Raw genomic sequence first — 17,033 nt, 5'->3', positions numbered from 1 at the left:
TTAAACTTTGTAACTCCCTTTGTTGTGGGCTATTTAAAAATAAAAATATATTAAAAAAGAAACTTAAGTTTACCCCCATTTTTACCTTAATTATCAATTAAGATTTGTGCACATAGAAATAATAATTAGCAAGGTGTCTTCTGTGATCGTAGTACAGATCTGTTATAAAAATAAATCAGTAATCACATTATTTTATTTATACAGTATATATATTTAGAGAGAGAGAAAGAGAGAGAGTTCCATGTTGTTAATGTTTGGACCCTCAAAATATGAGAATCATTATAGGGAATAATGATAAGGTTTTTTATACGTAATTTAATTATTGTTGCTCGACCTGAATAATACTGTAATCACTTTCCACACGCCTCGATCCCGCCCGCCGAAAACGTCGCGAGACTTAAATCATGCACGCACAGGTTGTTTAAATGTAGGCGGGACATATGTGTCCCATCGACCAATAGAAAAGCAAAACGTCACCGATTGACACCTCGCTGACGAAAACTGTGGTCCAGCTGTCACGGCGCGCGAAAGATAAAAAAATGTGCTGTGAGAACAGGCGGGAGGACGAGAGGCAACCGAGCTAAAGGCGATCTCATTGCACATCAACGACTGAATTATCCGCCGTTGTTCAGGCATGAACTTTTTGGATGTTTTTTGACGCTGCCAAAACTTGACGAGACTTTTGATTTCTCGCCGCTGGTTTCTTTGTGACAATCTTCGAGTAGCAAGCGGGCAACGAGATGAGCCTGGTCCTTTCTCAGCAACAGGTGAGGATATAATTTTCACCAGAAGACATTTACGCCTGTTGTGTAATAAACTAGAATGTATCAATTCCTTTGTGTGATCAACATTTCTTTCCTATTGTTAGCTTCTGCTAGTTAGCGAGCTAGGCGACTTTGTCGCAGCTAGCTACTTGTAGATTCCATCGGTGGCTCCCTTCATCGTCTTGGTTGAACAATTTTACATAGCAATCGTGATTAAATTGTAATGTCAGTAATATTCCCCAACCCCAAATCGAAATAGACACCAGACAAGTTTCCTTTCCACTTCATGATACGAGGCCATCGCCAGCTAACGTATGTGCTCATTGTTTGGCTTGCTCCGAGGCGCCACTCATGTCCTCAAACAATCTTGCACGCCAAAATGCATGCATGGTTCAAGCTGTATCTGAGAGAGTCCTTCTTAACTACCTAAGTTGTTCTTTAGGATGTACATAGGACCCCAATTGATGTGCAACATGTGAATGTTCTTTTTAATGTATGTCTACTCAGGCTGAAGGTCTTCCTTCCATGGCCCCCTCGGAAACCGACAGCGATTCAGACAGTGGAATGGGCTCTCCAGCAGAGGGGATTGTGCCAGAGACAACAAATAACAGAGAGGATAATCCAGGTGACTTGCACAACAATAGAGGTTGAATGAGCCGCAGATGGGTCAAATGTTTCCGTGAATGGAGGGCGTCAAGGTCTCAAAGAAGACACTTTTGTAGATGGCTTGATTGGCCATTGATGTGTAAAGCTTTCATCATGGATGAAGAGTGAATATTATTTGCAAAAGAGCAACTATGCTTATCAGTATTTGCACTTTGTTCCCCCCTGTTGTATTTACAGACTCTGATGAGGAAGAAGACATTCAAGTTCGCCGAAAGCCTCGCTGTCATGCCATCAGAGACAGCGACAGCGAGGAGGAGGAGGAGGAGACGGCTGGGGCAGAAACATTCTTAATGTCTGCTTCTCGTGGAGAGGAGATAGAAACAGATGAGAAACAAGAGGTTGAAAAAAGCAGGAGAAGAATTTCTGCTCCCGTAGATGACGAAGACAGCGAACCCGAGCTGAAAGTGGATGAGCACAGGCAGAACACTAAGAAGGGCGCCAAAACAACTAAAGATCCAAAAAAGAGGGAGAGGAGCCAGAGGCGCCGAGACAAAAAGGAGAAACATAGTAAAACGGTAGAAAAACTGAAGAAGAAAGAGAGATTCTCCGACTTGGATGAAGTGAGTGATTTTTGGCGTACAGTGTGGTTACTTTTCCATCTGCAAGGCACCACTTCCCAGTTCTCTCAAAAATGGCTTTCACACCGACCTTTTCGGTTTCCTTGAATCAAACGTTTGCGCAATCCCGCTTACAAAAAATGAAACAACTTCCCCAACAATCTGTACAGAGAGGAAAAACAGCTCGGGGTGTTGCATCACACCGATAATGACGAGCCTCCTTGCGCGCAGGGTACGCATCTCCTCAGTGCCCCGAATGACAGCGGCTGCCTGTTGGCTGACACGGATCTCTTCGACGCCGGTATCGATGACGAGTTAGAGGAGGAAGAGTCACTGGATTCAATTCGAGCAGCTGTCAAACAAAAGATGAAAAAGCAACGGGTATGTTGCGTTGAACATGACTGGCTAGATTTAAATCAACTCATATTCAGGCCTTCATGTGGTTCTTTTTCCAAATATTAATCCAGGCACCTTTCCTGAATGAAGAAGAGGTTGGAGATGGAGTGGAAAAGCCCCAGCGTGCAGTAAGCAGTCCCGAATCCCTCGGAAAAAAATCCGACACGCGAGGAAGACAAAAATGTGAGTTTGACTGACTATTTTGTGTGCTCTTAGGAGAGAAAAGCCGCACGTGCAAGTAAAGAGGCAATGAAGCAGCTCCACAGTGAGTCTCAGAGGCTGGTCAGAGGTCAGTTGACACACACACACACACACAAAGTATTTGTCATCAATCAACCTGATGCTTCAATCTTTGATGTGCGTCTTTTCGTCTGATGTAGAGTCAGAGCTCGGCTTGCCGTACCACATGCCGGAGCCAAAGACCATCAGCCAGTTTTTTAAGAAGAGAGCCAGGCCAGAGGGACCTGCCATGGCTCTGTTGAAGTAAATGCAAATATGTTATGCATGGGTCAGGTTCGCTTATTAACTCATTCAGTACCAGCCAATCTAGACCAAGTCTGAAAAGACGTTTAAAAGCGTCTTTGGGAGTGAATGAGTTAAGGGTCTTTTGATGGCCGGCTACTACCTCAGCCTGACCAGTTGGGGTCTTCATTTTAACATTTCGCTGCTGTTGTAATTTGGGGCGGGGGGGACAGTCTTTCATTTTTTTATTTGTTTTATTTTTAGATCTCGACAGTATTCTGAAGTCATGTTGGAGAAACCGACACCGCCGCTACCCGCAGCCAACCCCACCAGCGAAGCCCAACAGGCGCCCGCAGAGCAGGACTCGGCTCCCACTCCGCACCACGCATCCTCTCAACTCAAACCGTTACCCGAGCCCGCCGCCGCGTCGTCGCCGCAGCAGGAGAACCCGAGTCAGACGCGCGATGCCGCTGCCGAGATCTTCGGATCCGACCGGGGATTCGCTCCGATGCTTTATCTCTCGGAGAGTTTGCAGGAGTCGCTTTCAGCGGATGCTTCGATGAAAACCACATCCGAAGAAGGGGGTCTTTTGAAACAAACCGAAGCGCTGTCGAACATCCAGCGAGCGGAGGACGGACCCCCAGCTGCGATTGAGCCTCAGTCTACAACTTTTACTTATCCCGTCACTGCCGAGCCCCTCACGCCGCTGGCCAGCAAGCCAAAGATGGACAAATTAGCCCGACTAAAAGAGCTAGGACTGGACCCCCCGCCTGTTGCTAAATTGTGCGCCAATGCAGGAGATTTTATCCTCCTCGATCCAGCGTCGCACAACCCAGGTCGGTCATGCTTTTTAAAACTTAACATGTCACAGCCGCCGGCCGTCATTCCTCTTACGATATTTGCTCGATCAGGCGTTGAGGCTCTGAAAAAGCGCTACCTTCGTCACATCCACGCTCCGGTCCGGCCGAAGGGAGAGCATACGTTGCAGCTCAACATCATCCGTAAAGACAGCACGGCGTCTGGCAAGGAGGAGTTGTGTGCCCAGTCTGTCGCCGTCACCGTTAAAGAAGGACAAGAAGAACCAGCGCCAACCAAACCTGGTATGAAACCAAACGTGGACATCATGCAAGTGATGTCGCGCCTCATATACATCTCCAAAATGACAATTCGGGCGTGAATGATGACACAGCGAGGGGCCACCGTTTCGTTCGTTTTGGAGGCGGCGTTGTTCTTTTGACAAATAGTGGCTTCTTTTCACAGGAGAGAAATTGTTGACCCTGAAGCAGCGGCTGCAGCTCGCCATGGCGCAGCGGAGGCAGGAGGAGCGAGTGCGCAAGGCCGAGCTGAATCGCCTCGATAATGAAGACTGTGGGGAGGAAGAGGAGGAGGCCGAAATGACGGATGAGGACGATGAGGTGTGTGTGTGTGGGGGGGGGGGGGGTCTCGTTACCTTGACAACCAATGTGGTTTTGCCCCTTTCTGCTATTGACGTTCACTTCTGGTTTGATCCATCGCAGGGTTTAGATGAATTGTTGGGAGGCGATGACGAAGAAGAGGATGGCAGCGGGGCGCAGAGTACCCGAAGTTTTTCCCCCGTGGCACTGAATTGCCCGTCAGTAACTCCGGACATCATGAACACTGATGGCACCCTCATACTGTTCCCTGGCAACTCTTGCTCTCGCACCGGGTAAGTTGCTTAGATATTTGCAGTTCACCTGCCTAGTCGCTTTCCGATCCCGACACTTCTCAGTAGCAGAGAGAGAGAGAGAGAGAGAGATTAGGACTTTGCTACGGCATTGGTGATGGCACATTGTGACCTCTGACCTTGTCACCGTAGTCAGGGAAATCTGCTGTGTGCAGATTTTATTTTTTTTATTTTTGTGTGTGTGTCTACTGGTCACCGCGTACACCTTCAAGGACTTTTTTTTCCCCCCTTGAAGTGATGGTGGAAGGAGATCTGGAGCGGGACAATACAGTGCGAGTAAAGTGGGTAAGCTTGTTTGATTTCCAAACTTATTACGATTCCCTTTTTTTTTTTTTTTAAACCCCTCAATGACCGAGGTTTGACACTCAAGCGTTGATGCCGTTGTCTCCAGAAGAGGACGACTCGCTGTCTCTAATGAAGGACATCAGCCACAACAGTAGCTTCGAGCTGGCCGGATCAATGATCACTTCCTATCAACCCATCAGCCATCAGCGTCCGGGGAGAGGCGCTTGCAACTCCAACTCCAGCTCGCTGTTCCGTTCGCCGTCCCCGTGCCTCTTCAGGCCGAGCCTCCTCAGCTCCGCTTCCAAGGTGGGACGCCAAACGTGAAATTCAGGGCAACGCGTGTCTGCCAGAGATTAAAAGGGGTGTTTCGAAATGTTTCACATCAAGTTTGAAGATCTAAATTATTGACATGACACTTGTCGTATCTTTCTGGCAGAGCTCTGGTAAACTGTCCGAGCCTTCGCTGTGCCTACCGGTTGAAGACTCCCAAGATTTGTACGCCCCTCCTTCCCCAGCGGACTTTGAGCCTCGTGGTGAAGTCACCGGACACGGCGGTCTGGGCGGAGACTCTCAAGGTCGCTTCTCTCTCGAGGACGATGCCCACTCCCAGTTACTCGACGCCGACGGCTTCCTGAACGTGGGTCCGCATCCCGGTGCCGTCCACTCCCACAAGAGAAAGTTAGTCTTGGACAGCCTGGATGAAAACGCAATGGACGCCAACATGGGGGAGCTTTTAGGAATGTGCTCGGGTGTTTTCGGGACGGCGCCGAGCGGCGAAGCGCCACCGGCCGCCCGCGAAACGCAAACGGAAGAACTTCTCGGATTATGCTCGGGCGCATTTCCAAGCACGCATGCGGGAGAGAAGTCACAGACTGATCAAAGCAAGGAGAATGAAGACAACGAAAACAGCATGGATGAACTACTTGGCCTTTGTTCTGGCAAATTTCCGAGCTCAGGTACCTTCCTTTTCGCTAAGAACTATTCCTCCGCTCGTATCATTATCGTTGTAGTAATATTTTGCTCCAAGCACTTGTTAACACGATTCCTGATAAGGTTACGGTTTTGCTGTCCCCTTTTTAGGTTCTTCCCACATGAGTTCACCAGCACAAAACAGGTATTGTCGTTATTATTATTATCTTTTTTTTTTTTTTTTTTTTTACCCTGATTTGTCGCCTGTTAACCCTTTGAGTGACGGCGGCTACGAGACAGTTGTTCATGTTATAGGGCGCATGAAAAGGGTTCAACTCAGAATTCATGCTCTCTATTGAGAAAGAGAGGAAATCGTGTGCGGAAATTGACGATCGTGACGGGATTTTCCACCTCGCAGGACGAAGACGCTTCAGGATGAGGAAGAGGACTGCGAATTTCGGCTTCTTTCCGACGTGGTATGGACAGTTTACACCCCCCCCCCCCCCCCCGCCAAAAAAAGAGGCAGAAACATCGCTGGTATTGTTTGAGATTCCATTCAAATCCAACACCAAATCTGAATTTGTCTTTATAGGAAGACGACGAAAGTGATGAGGATGAGGAAACGGATGCTGATGAAGAGGACGAAGAGAATCATGAGGTCGAAGAGGAGGAGCTGAATGGAGTGTTTGCACCCGATCTCGCGAAGAAAAAAAAGAAGAAAATGTAAGTGGAGATTCAAGCCGAGGTGAAAAATGCCACTCGGCGTACGGTGCGATTGTTCGACATGTCGCGCATACGAATGTCGATGTGGATGTTTTGGCTTCCGGGCGTTGAGCTGCAATTTTCTCCACCTTTTGCAGGCACCTGACCGACTACGTGGACTCGGAAGCTGAACTGTCAGGCAGCGACGAGGGCAGTGGCGATGAAGATGACGACGGAGGGAGCGAGTATGAGGAAGAGGAGCTCCTGGAGGAGCTTCCCTCCGATGAAGAGCTGCACCGCCAGGTCAACAAGATCCACATGTGAGGAAAATGCCACTTTCCGTTGGACTCGCGAGCGCATTGTACAAAATCTAAATTCAAAACTGGAACTGTCAAGTCAAATTGTTGCGTTAAAGTTCACGTATCCTGACAGGAAGCAGATCATGGATGATGACAAGCGACGCTTGCGGCTGTACCAGGAACGCTACCTCGCCGATGGCGACTTACATTCCGACGGGCCCGGAAGAGCTCGCCGCTTCCGTTGGAAAAATCTCGGTTTGTTACAGGAGGGGGGCGGACAGGATTTGCGAGGCTTCTTCCCCAATTTTCATATCACCGATGGTCACGGCATTGCAGATGAGGCCTTCGACACAGATAGGACTGGAGCCGAGGGTGAGGAGGAGCACGAGGATGATGATGACATGGATCAGATTGAGATCCAGAGGAGGAAGGAGAGACTGGAGAGGGAACAGTGGCTCAGAGAGCAGGTAGAGTGAAAAAAAAAAATAAAAAAAAACCCCCGTTCCTGCTTATCCTCCCTGCATGAGGGTGACGTGACTTCAATTTGTACGCAAGTCCGAACATGCCAGGCTAACATGAGGAGTCTGAATTAGTGGAAATATTTGGAGGGAGGAAGGGAAAAAAAACGAGCTCATGTTGACTCTTCATTTCCCCGCATCTCTTCAGTCCCAACAGAAAGCCAAGAAAGCGACAGATTTGGAAGAGGAGGACGGCGAGATTGGCCAGGAAGCTAGTCAGTTCCTGAAGTTGGCCAAGAAGGTGACTGCGAAGACTCTGCAGAAGAAAGGTCCGTTTGCTCCCGAGCCTCATTACGGTGGTACCTTGACTCACAAACGTTCGATGACAAAGTCACAAGCTGTTGCTTTGTGCAAATGTGTGCGTGTATGTATATATAAAAATATAATTTTATTTATATATTTATTAGGGGGGTGATGATCGGGAAAAATCCAAAATGAAAACACTGTACCTTCTTTTGTCACTTTCTAGGCCACGCCCCTTAAAGGCACACGTCAGCACACAAAGTTTTTTTTTGTTCAAATACTTTGAGCAAAAAGATTTTGTGGTGGGTTGGAACAGATTAATATCCCCCCTACGTCAATGGGAAATTTGATTTACTTGCAATTTGCAAATAAAGCCTGTCAATCATGGTACAACCATATTTTCACAAAGATATTCCCGAACACATGGCAGTTGAATCTAATCGAGGGTCAAGGTCATCTTTATTGTCAAATATGCTTTATGTATGACATGCAGCATAGATGAAATTTCTTCCTCTCAATCCTCAGTGCAAACATGCTATGCATTAAACACACACAGCTAAGACAAGATAGCAGCTACACTGTACAAAAAGGCATAATATGTCATCTGAACAGTATCGACAATGTCTTAAAGATACAAATCGAGAATGTTGGTGGGGGTTTTTTTCATTGAGACTTTTGTTCTTGATTTACAAAGCAGAGCTTCCTGTTGCACCGCCGCCGCTGAAGACATCATCAACCCTCAATCCCTTCCTGCGATCCTCACAGGTAGGTCATGTAAATAGAGAGGAAAATACAAATGTACAGTATGTATTCAATTCCAGATTAGTTTCTTCATCTATTAGCACTCTTTCACCATATGTGTTTCGAGGTACGCTGTATACTGTATTGTTTATGTTCAATATCAGATTTATAAGAGTGTTTTTTTTTTTTTTGTGTGTGTGTGTCTCCGTGAAGGTTAAAAGAGGCTCCTTGTTGAGTCAGCCGCGGGCTGTCCTTCAGAAATTGGCGTCCATAACCGAAGGCAACCCGCTGGCACCCAGGAACAGTCGTGCGTTCCTCTTTCAGACGTTGTCTCCCGAGAAAGACGACTCAACCCGGGAAGCGTCTCAGAATCATGTGAGTAGTTTTTTTGTTTCACATCGAAAGCTGGAGACTTGTTTTGGAACAATTGTTTAAGAAAAGAGTCAAACAGCCCCCAGTGTACATTTGTGGCGTGGAAATTCAACAAAGTGAAGAGGTTTATTTTTAGGGCGGCGTTCAATCAATGCGATGCACAAAATCACATCTTTAAATGTGGTGACTTGTTTTTGGAGCGAAACGTGACTTTCACGCGACACAAAGACACCGTATATTTGTGTCGCATGAAAGAAATCATAATGGAAAAATTGGAAAGTGATGTATTTTTTTTTCTCCCAACAAAAATGAGTAAGATCATTTGCGTTTGCTCGGTAAACTCAAGCAATCTAACATTTCGCCACGAGGCGGCGCCAAAGCCCGCATTTTCGTTAAGCAGACAGCCGCATGAATGTGAACAATTTTTGAGATTTTTCACCAAATTTAGGGACGACTTGCGTTTTGTTCGACAGACAACAAAGAGGAGGGGGAACACGGGAACCGTGAACCCGGCAGCCAAGAGGGTCTGCAGGCAGGATACATCTGTCGGACACACTAAGGGACCCCAGAGAAGCATTTTTAGCTTCTTGGACCACTGAATTCGGAACATAGCCTGATGAGTATTAACATTTCTACAACATGACTAAAACTCGTGTTTGCTTTTAAAAATTTTAAATTCATGTTGTGTTCAATTGATAGCCATCTAATTGTATAAATGACTTTTTTTATTTGATTTTTTATTATTATTTTTTTGCTTGTGTGTACAAAGGGATTTTTTTTTTGAAGTCTAAATTGTTGGGTTTTGTGTAATGTATTTTACATGTAAATACAATTATATTTTAAGACTTTTGTGGAAATGCTGTCTATCTTGGATTGTCACATAGTTTCAAAAATACTCGTACTGTTTGGTGAACACACATCACTCAACTTATGTTTGGGTGAGAAGCTGAAAACACCCCCGGGGCACCAACCGGTGACACACACATTCACACCAAAGCACAATTTGGTTTTATAAAGAACAAAAGTAACATCTGCCGCTGTTGTGAAAGCGCTATCTAAATAAAGATGTATTCAATGCATCTTTATTTAGACAGCGCTTTCATACATTGTATTGCATCGACTCGGAATGTTTGTTTTGGCTCATTTACTGTATGAAAGAATCTTCTTGACGCCTAAGTATTCTCGCCATTTCAATCCTAATGTTTGAAGTGGCTAATAATAGGCAGACATTTCAACAAGACCCTTTTGTCTATCCACCTCATTAGTTGCTATGGCGATTAGGAGACAAGTGGCCTGCGGTTAGGATGCCTTGCAGGAGGGCCCAAGTAGACATCATTAGGAGCCAATGCGAAGGGGAGCCTTCACTTTTTAGATTTTTGTCAGATTTACAGTATGTATCGTTTTATTTAACCTTTTAACGTGGTTTTTGCATCACATGGGACTATGAAAAAAAGAATAGTCCAGATATGTTATTATTGAGCCATTTCATTGACATGAAGCGGATTCCAAATGCCAGGTCCTTTTTGTGGGGTCAAGCGAGCCAATCGAATTAGATTTTAATAGGATCTCGAGATTGATATTCCTTTTTTATTTTCATGCTTTGTCTTCCTCCATTCCTCCAACAGCCCAAACACACCCCTTAGCCCCCACTCCCCAGGAGGGTGAACCGTGGGGTCAAAATCTGTAAAACTTAACATAAAACCTCGGTGAACTCTCATTTCACACAAGAGCGGGAAGGTTACACATTTTGGCACGGAGGTCCGAGCTTCTAAATATCTAGAGGACACGAATCCGCTTCTATTCTCATTATGAGGATAAGAGAGGACAGAGGGTGGAATAATTGAAGAGAAACAAAAGCCGCAGCACCCAAGGGTGTTTTTTTTTTTTTTTCTGTATGCCATGCAGCATCCACTTTATGCATGTGGGATAAAAGTGTAATTATAGTTCAAAACAAGCCATGCTGGATTTCACTTTCGCACGTCCAGGCTAGTTTGGCTCATTTTGTAACTGTGCTGGCTCACTCTCCTTCTCTTGGTTTGTGTTTTTCGCGCTCTCTTATGTGCATCTCTTCTCCGCACTGGCGATCTGACAGTGTGGCCCATGGGTGCTGGCCGCCCTCGGCCGCTGTCACAGCCCGAGACCTCTGCTGGACCAGATGTGGAGCCGAAGCGGAGGAAAGTGGGTCACGGTGCTGCAGGCTGTGGGAGCATTTAAAAAAAAAAAAAAAAAAAAAAGTCTTACTATGCACAAGGTAAGTTAGGTTCCTTTTTCCTTGTGTGGAAAGCGTTAGTGTGAACATTACGGTAATAGGCCTCAATTCCGCTGATATCGCTTTCTCCGCAGTGGCGCTGTTTTGTAACTTTTAAAAGAGTGAGATGGAGAGAGTGATGATTTTGCGTGTGACGAGGCCTCGGGCGTGTGGCTTGTGTTTGATGTATTTTTTATGGGCTTAGGCTACTGGTGTACGATGGAGAGGGGAGGGAGAGACGAATGACGCCTGGAGCTGGTGTATTTGAATGTGGATGTTGTTAAAGGAGAAGCAAGAAGGGATGGAAGTGTGCGTGTGTGTGTGTGTGTGTGTGTGTGCAAGCGGGGAGAAGGAGAGGGGATGAGTTTTTCCGCCGCCAGCGACGACACGTCAGGGGGACGAGAGCGGAGAGGAGAGAGACACTGAACACTTGTTAAGTCTGTCTGATGTTGCCTCTCGATACCACACGCATACGTATTCACCCCCCACCCCACCTCATACAAAAAAAAACAAAATCACTTGCTAATAACTACTATGCTTTCTTATATCTGAGATTGGTCATCACTTACAAGAAAATTATTTAAGGGATTACAGTTGCATTATGGGTGGCATTAAAACATTTCCATCTTCCAACTATTGTTTCATTAATTATAAACTAAACAAATTAATTTGTGTTTTTAGGTATGACTTTAAAAACACCCATGCTGTATCGCAAATCATTGTTCCCCATTGAAATGAATGGAAATTGAATTAATCCGTTCCAGGATGCCCTGCAAACACCAATATTTTTTGGGGTATGGTTTTTTTTCAGGACACAAATTGCCTTCAACAATATTGTGCTATATGAAAACGCCGTTAGATAAATAAATATTCTGTACTACAATTAATAAAATACGTTTATTCAACACAAGTAAATTAACTTGGAACCAAACAACTTGATCGTTAGAGGCCTTCGAAGAACAAATTGTCAGCATTTAGTCAATAGCATATGGAAAAAATAAACATTTATAAATCAGTCCGGGTCGACGTACTTAATTTTTTCCTGAATCCTTGAGCTTTTCAGGACAAGAGAGTGGATGGATACTGTACAACCTACTATGAGGCAGTAGAGCCGTGAGATTTGTCACACTCAAAAGTTTCTGGTTAACCTGAAAAAATGAAACACATACTGTCCATGTTTTTTTGGGGGGGCGGGGTGGTAGTTAATGTTGTCATTGATTAATCCAGCATCTAAGTACACTTCACAGGCTTTTTGTACTTTTACTTAAGTAATGGAGTTGAATCAGTACATGTATTTTTACGTGTCCTTTTTTTGTGTGTGTGCATATATGGTACTTCTTAAAGACAGAGAGTGAATACCTTTGCCCCCTCTGGTGATTTGGTTCTAATTTAAGGCTTAAAGTGTTTGCATAATTTTGAATCATCAGACCAAAGATGGCTTAACTCGAGATTCACACTGTGCTTATTTTGTACGATTCTGTATTTCCTGAGGACATAGATGAACTTGATGGGCCTCTTGATGTGATTGTATAACTTATCATGTGGCTATTTAAGTAGACAAGCGATACAGTGAAGGAAAGAATTTTTGGACCCCCTGCTGAATTTGTGCGGTTGCCCACTTCAAAAAGAAATTAGCGGTTGTTTAAAATATTGTGGTTTTTATTGAATGAAATATGTCAAGTCTGATCCCCGAACAACACATAGGTTTTGTGACTGTACCAGCTTTTTACGGGTCTTCAATCTTGGAGACATATGCGGCGCTTGACTGGTACAAAAAAATAAATAAAATGGGCCCTCGCATTTTGGCTTAGACCTGACCGTGTGTACAACCATGATTGAGGATTGTATGATAAACAATGCCTTCACAAGTATGTTTCCTGAGAGTGCAGGTGTCAAACTCAAGGCCCGGGGGCCAGATCTGGCCCGACATCTCATTTTATGTGGCCGCCAAAGCAAAATAAAACATGTCAACTTTCATGATGCTAGCTAACATCTCTACCGAAATGTTAAATTCTCATCTGTAATAAATAAGAAGGATATGGTCAGCATTCTCTTGTAACCAAACCCGTCATGACAGTAACTGAAACACAAGTGGAGTAAACACTTTTTCTTGACTTGTTTATATGGTTTGAGTCATAATGGCCGTCCAAGGGAAACGGTAACTAAAATATGGCCCACGACAAAAATAAGTTTGACCCCCCCCCCCTGCCTTCAAGGAAAATAATAATTAACCATATCGCGGCTTGGAATTGAAGCGGACTTACATGGGACAGGAGAAGAGGGCCAATCTCTCTTTTTCGTTAATGGATGCTAAAGCTTCTTGTTGCTTTCAAGCTTAGCTTGTAGCAGACGTGTGCACATTGCAGCATGACGTCTTTGATCCACTGGTGAAAAGGACACTTTGATTCGCTCCTCTTTCATCTATAACTCTTTCAGACAACAAAGTGTATGCACGATTGTCTGTGTCTCATGTGTTGTTTTGTATTATTTTGTCATTTTTTTGGGAAACATTTCTTTTGATAGCGGCGCGGACACCCGCAGCGGCTCCTCTTGTTTTATGTTAAGAGGGAAGAAATTTCATCTGTGCTGTATGTTACACGTACAGTACATTTGACAATAAAGTTTATCCAATCCAAACCAATTTGCCCCAAAATATGACAGCCCACCGGGCATTCGCTCTATCGGCTTTAATATGGCAGCATACAGGACAGTGCCTTTCTGCATCCCAGCAAAACACAATGTAAAAAAAAAAAAATGCATCCAACATGCTTTGTCACGCTCCTCTTATTCTTTCGTTTCCTGCCCTCCCAGTGCGTCTTTTTTTTCCCCCTGGAACCGCATGAGTCAGGAACAGAAGGGGGGGGGGGGTGATGAGGGAAGAGGAGGATCGACAACACCGCGTCGGAGGAGGGGGGGGAAAACGTTGGGAAAGGCGCAGCGTCGGTCCAGCCTCCCACGTCCAACGAGCAGCGGACCCGCACGAAGGTAAGAAAGAAATCACAAGCGCATGCAAATGAGGCTGAAATGTCAGTCAAGTGACTTAAGCGAGCAACAAATAGGAACGGGGAAGGGCGGCTTGTGTTGTTTTTATCCAGGAAGGGGAAAGAGACGAGAGAACACTGAGATGGGGTGAGTGTTACATAACGCGCAAGGGAAGACGCATTTAGATACGTTTCGTTTATTTCCGCGCTAACACGCTATTTATGTTATTACGACCCTTATTTTTTTTTTAATCAAACATGAAGTCCGTGAGCGCCATTAGTCGTCGTTTTTCTGCTTTCTATAAGCATCTAGCCAAATCCACGGAACCCCTCTTAAAGAACCGGAACGCCCATCCTGCTTCGACTCTATTTGGGTATTTTTCCTTCTCATTTTAATGGTTTTATTATTAAACTAGTATTTGTTCTCTAGTCCGTGCGTGCTCAGTGATGAGCTGTCCTTCAGCACCGCGTGAACGCGCATGCACTCAGAGAGAAGGGAGGGAGGAGGAGGGGGGGTGGGTTATGGGGATCGGAGGGGGGGTGGATTGACAGCAGCCTCAAGTCAGGATTACAGAAATTTCCATTCCGGGGTGACATGTTAATGTGTGATGCTAATAGAATTGGAGTGCAGCGCAGCCGCCTGTAGTTATAAACAAAAAAAAACTATATTGGGGGTGACCCGCAAAGGGTGATTTAGAGGTGAGAGAGTTTTAGGGGGTCTTTTCATCAAACGCATTGGATTCTGTTTTTGGTTGATTGCAGATACGACTACACGATTGTTGATATATTATTTTCTTTGTGAGCATTTTTATGTTCATATTATAATGTGTATCCACTTTTCGGTGACGTGTTTATTTGTGTTGGTTGCCTGACACTCTTTTCCGATGTATAATATGTGCCTCCGTTCCAAAAAGCTGGAAAACATTGCAGCGCAATAAAGTGAATGTCAATTGATTTCAATTATATATACAGGTACATACAGCACATTTGACAATAGAGTTCTACTTGATCCTGTGTCATTACAGTGAGAATCAGTCCAGACCGGGAATGCTTCATCAGGATCAGCCTCTGGCCTACAGAGGTCAAAACACAAATCGCTCCTCTTCCTCAGTGTCGAGCAGGAAATATGATCAAGATGGCAACCATAACTTCCTGACAAGCAATGGAAGAGGAAGAGGCGATGAAAATCAAAACCCGCATCGCCCTAGTAAACTGGGCCCTCTGGGCCCCGACCTGAAATCTTCCCCAAGCAACTCCGGCATCCTATCACCTCGCTCCCGCCTGCCCTGCTGGAGCACGCTGGAGCCCCTTCCCGAAATCGAATACGCTGATGACGGCTATGGCCGAGTGCCTCCCGATGGAGCTGAGGAAAAGAGGATGGAGGAAGAGGAGGGACAGATGATGACCAAGCACAGGGAGAAGATGGAGTTCCAGAGGAGGAAAAGCAGCAACCGAGGCAGGGATGACCTGGAGGAGATGATGAAGCTTGAAAATGACGACGAGTGGGGCGACAGCGGCTCGGACTCGGACTCTGGCGGGAGCATGTCCTCCGTCCGATTGGAGAGGGGAAGCAACTGGTTGTCGACGGGAGGCTTGGAACGGATGGCGTTTGTCGAACAGAAGCTGAGCCGCCACGACAGCGAGCCGACCAGAAGTAGAGAGTCATCGGGAAAACGGAGAAGCTTAGGCCGCAATTCCATATCGGGAAGTCACATGGAAGACCTCCTGGAGGAAGGAGCGGAAGAGAGGCATGACCAGTCATCGGATTCTGACGGCGAGCTTCCCGAAATGATGGATGCCGTGTGGACTCTGCGGGACCGTGAGAGGTTCAAGGCTCAGGAGATGGAGAAGCATCAGGTGCAGCTGACCATGTACCGGCGCCTGGCTCTGATCCGTTGGCTGCGCACCCTGCAAGGACGCGTGGAGGAGCAGCAGAACCGCCTGCAGTCCAGCTTTGATATCATCCTCACGCACAGGAAGGAACTGTTGCGCATGGGTGCCGCCGTGGTCAACGCCCCGCCGCCTGCCGCTGTGGGACAGTCATAGGAGCGGAAACGGGGAACAATGAAAGCGATATTAATTTCCTCTGAGATAAAAAGGAAGAAAACAAAAACATCTGTTCACAAGAGATGTATTAGCAAGGCAAAGCGACAGGAAGCGCTCTGAGTTATTGACATTGGGCAATTTCATCCAGTTAGAAGCCAGGAGCAAGTAAATACGTCTTTTTACGTTTTTATTTTATTATATTTTTTTATTTGTTTGGTTTTTTTTTGTGGAAAAGGTCACCCTTTCGGAAATGGCAATCATCTTGAGCTCTGCAGCCCGCCCAAATTCAACCCAATCTGATGGGTCAAAATAATTAACCCAATTTTGGGTAAAATTAACCCAATCTGCTCAAAGTCCAGAGCTACCCAGCAACTGGGTTAGGAAGAACAAAAAGAAGGTTTTTTTTGGTGTGGGGGGGAAAAAAATAGTAACTAGGGGAGTTCCTCTTTTATCATTTGAATATAAACTGCAAAGGAAAAGCATAAAATCTGAGAATATGTTTCCGAATTTGCACACTGTGATGTCATGTCAAGGTGACAACCCCCCTCCCCCCATCCCAAAAAATGTATCTCCCTTTTACTTGCACTTTGAAAATGAAGTTAGAATCTGTCGAAATGGATAATGTATATATATATATATATATATATATATTTTTTTTTTAATATATATTTGTTCAGATTCAGATTCACCAAACTTTATTTATCCCCGTGGGGCAATTAGAGTGCGGGTATGATCTCAGTTTAACCGAGAAATTAATACAATCTAGAGTCTCCTATATATATTTTCTGTTTGTTCGTTTGGTTTTTTGTTTTACATGTTTTGTGACTGGAATGATCCAAAATCTTGTTGGTGACTTTCTGACCGACTGGAGTCTATATCTACCATAGTAAACCTTAAAAGTAGTAGAAGGAATAATGTTTAATTAAAAAAAAATAAAAAATTTAAAAATAAAGAATGAAAAAGTTGTGGGATTCGTGTCGTAAGTCACAGTGTCGTCTTTGATTGTGACCAACATCTCAGAATCATGTTTTGATCCTCTGTATAGAAACGGTTAAACAAATGTCAATAAAGATATCAAAATAGTTTCTGTGTTTTTAGATTCTCAGCAGCTTTAAAAATGAAATGGTTTGTTTGTCTGC

The 17,033-nt window shown here is 45.0% G+C and overlaps 2 protein-coding genes across 5 annotated transcripts; both read left to right on the top strand.

Moving 5' to 3' along the window:
- Positions 1-554: 554 nt before the first annotated feature.
- Positions 555-9,462, top strand: clspn (claspin). 2 transcript variants are annotated; one of them, XM_086136873.1, is made up of 24 exons: positions 555-767; positions 1,272-1,389; positions 1,608-1,990; positions 2,219-2,368; positions 2,455-2,511; positions 2,600-2,672; positions 2,764-2,866; positions 3,110-3,681; positions 3,757-3,945; positions 4,106-4,260; positions 4,363-4,532; positions 4,786-4,835; positions 4,942-5,141; positions 5,272-5,791; positions 5,916-5,949; positions 6,163-6,220; positions 6,337-6,467; positions 6,605-6,766; positions 6,879-7,000; positions 7,082-7,212; positions 7,412-7,532; positions 8,204-8,271; positions 8,461-8,622; positions 9,093-9,462. In XM_086136873.1, exons 1-24 carry the CDS (start codon positions 741-743, stop codon positions 9,216-9,218), a joined length of 3,882 nt encoding a protein of 1,293 aa, XP_085992999.1. In that variant the 5' UTR covers positions 555-740; the 3' UTR covers positions 9,219-9,462. The 2 variants fall into 2 exon arrangements, with proteins under 2 accessions (XP_085992999.1, XP_085992998.1); XM_086136872.1 differs by having other exon boundaries at positions 8,201-8,271.
- A 4,272-nt stretch (positions 9,463-13,734) lies between these two features.
- Positions 13,735-16,977, top strand: c19h1orf216 (chromosome 19 C1orf216 homolog). 3 transcript variants are annotated; one of them, XM_086136876.1, is made up of 2 exons: positions 13,735-13,852; positions 14,874-16,977. In XM_086136876.1, the coding sequence occupies exon 2, from the start codon at positions 14,896-14,898 to the stop codon at positions 15,892-15,894; it is 999 nt and encodes a 332-aa protein (XP_085993002.1). In that variant the 5' UTR covers positions 13,735-13,852; positions 14,874-14,895; the 3' UTR covers positions 15,895-16,977. The 3 variants fall into 3 exon arrangements, with proteins under 3 accessions (XP_085993002.1, XP_085993000.1, XP_085993001.1); XM_086136874.1 differs by lacking the exon at positions 13,735-13,852 and adding an exon at positions 13,873-13,996; XM_086136875.1 differs by lacking the exon at positions 13,735-13,852 and adding an exon at positions 14,013-14,222.
- The last annotated feature ends 56 nt before the right edge of the window (positions 16,978-17,033 follow it).

Source organism: Hippocampus guttulatus, chromosome 18 (genome assembly GCF_054856545.1).
Source record: "Hippocampus guttulatus isolate MCC_2025c chromosome 18, RoL_Hgut_1.0, whole genome shotgun sequence".
Lineage (NCBI taxonomy): Eukaryota > Metazoa > Chordata > Actinopteri > Syngnathiformes > Syngnathidae > Hippocampus > Hippocampus guttulatus.
Note: the sequence above shows the minus strand (reverse complement) of the source record. Positions and strands in the feature narration are given on the sequence as shown.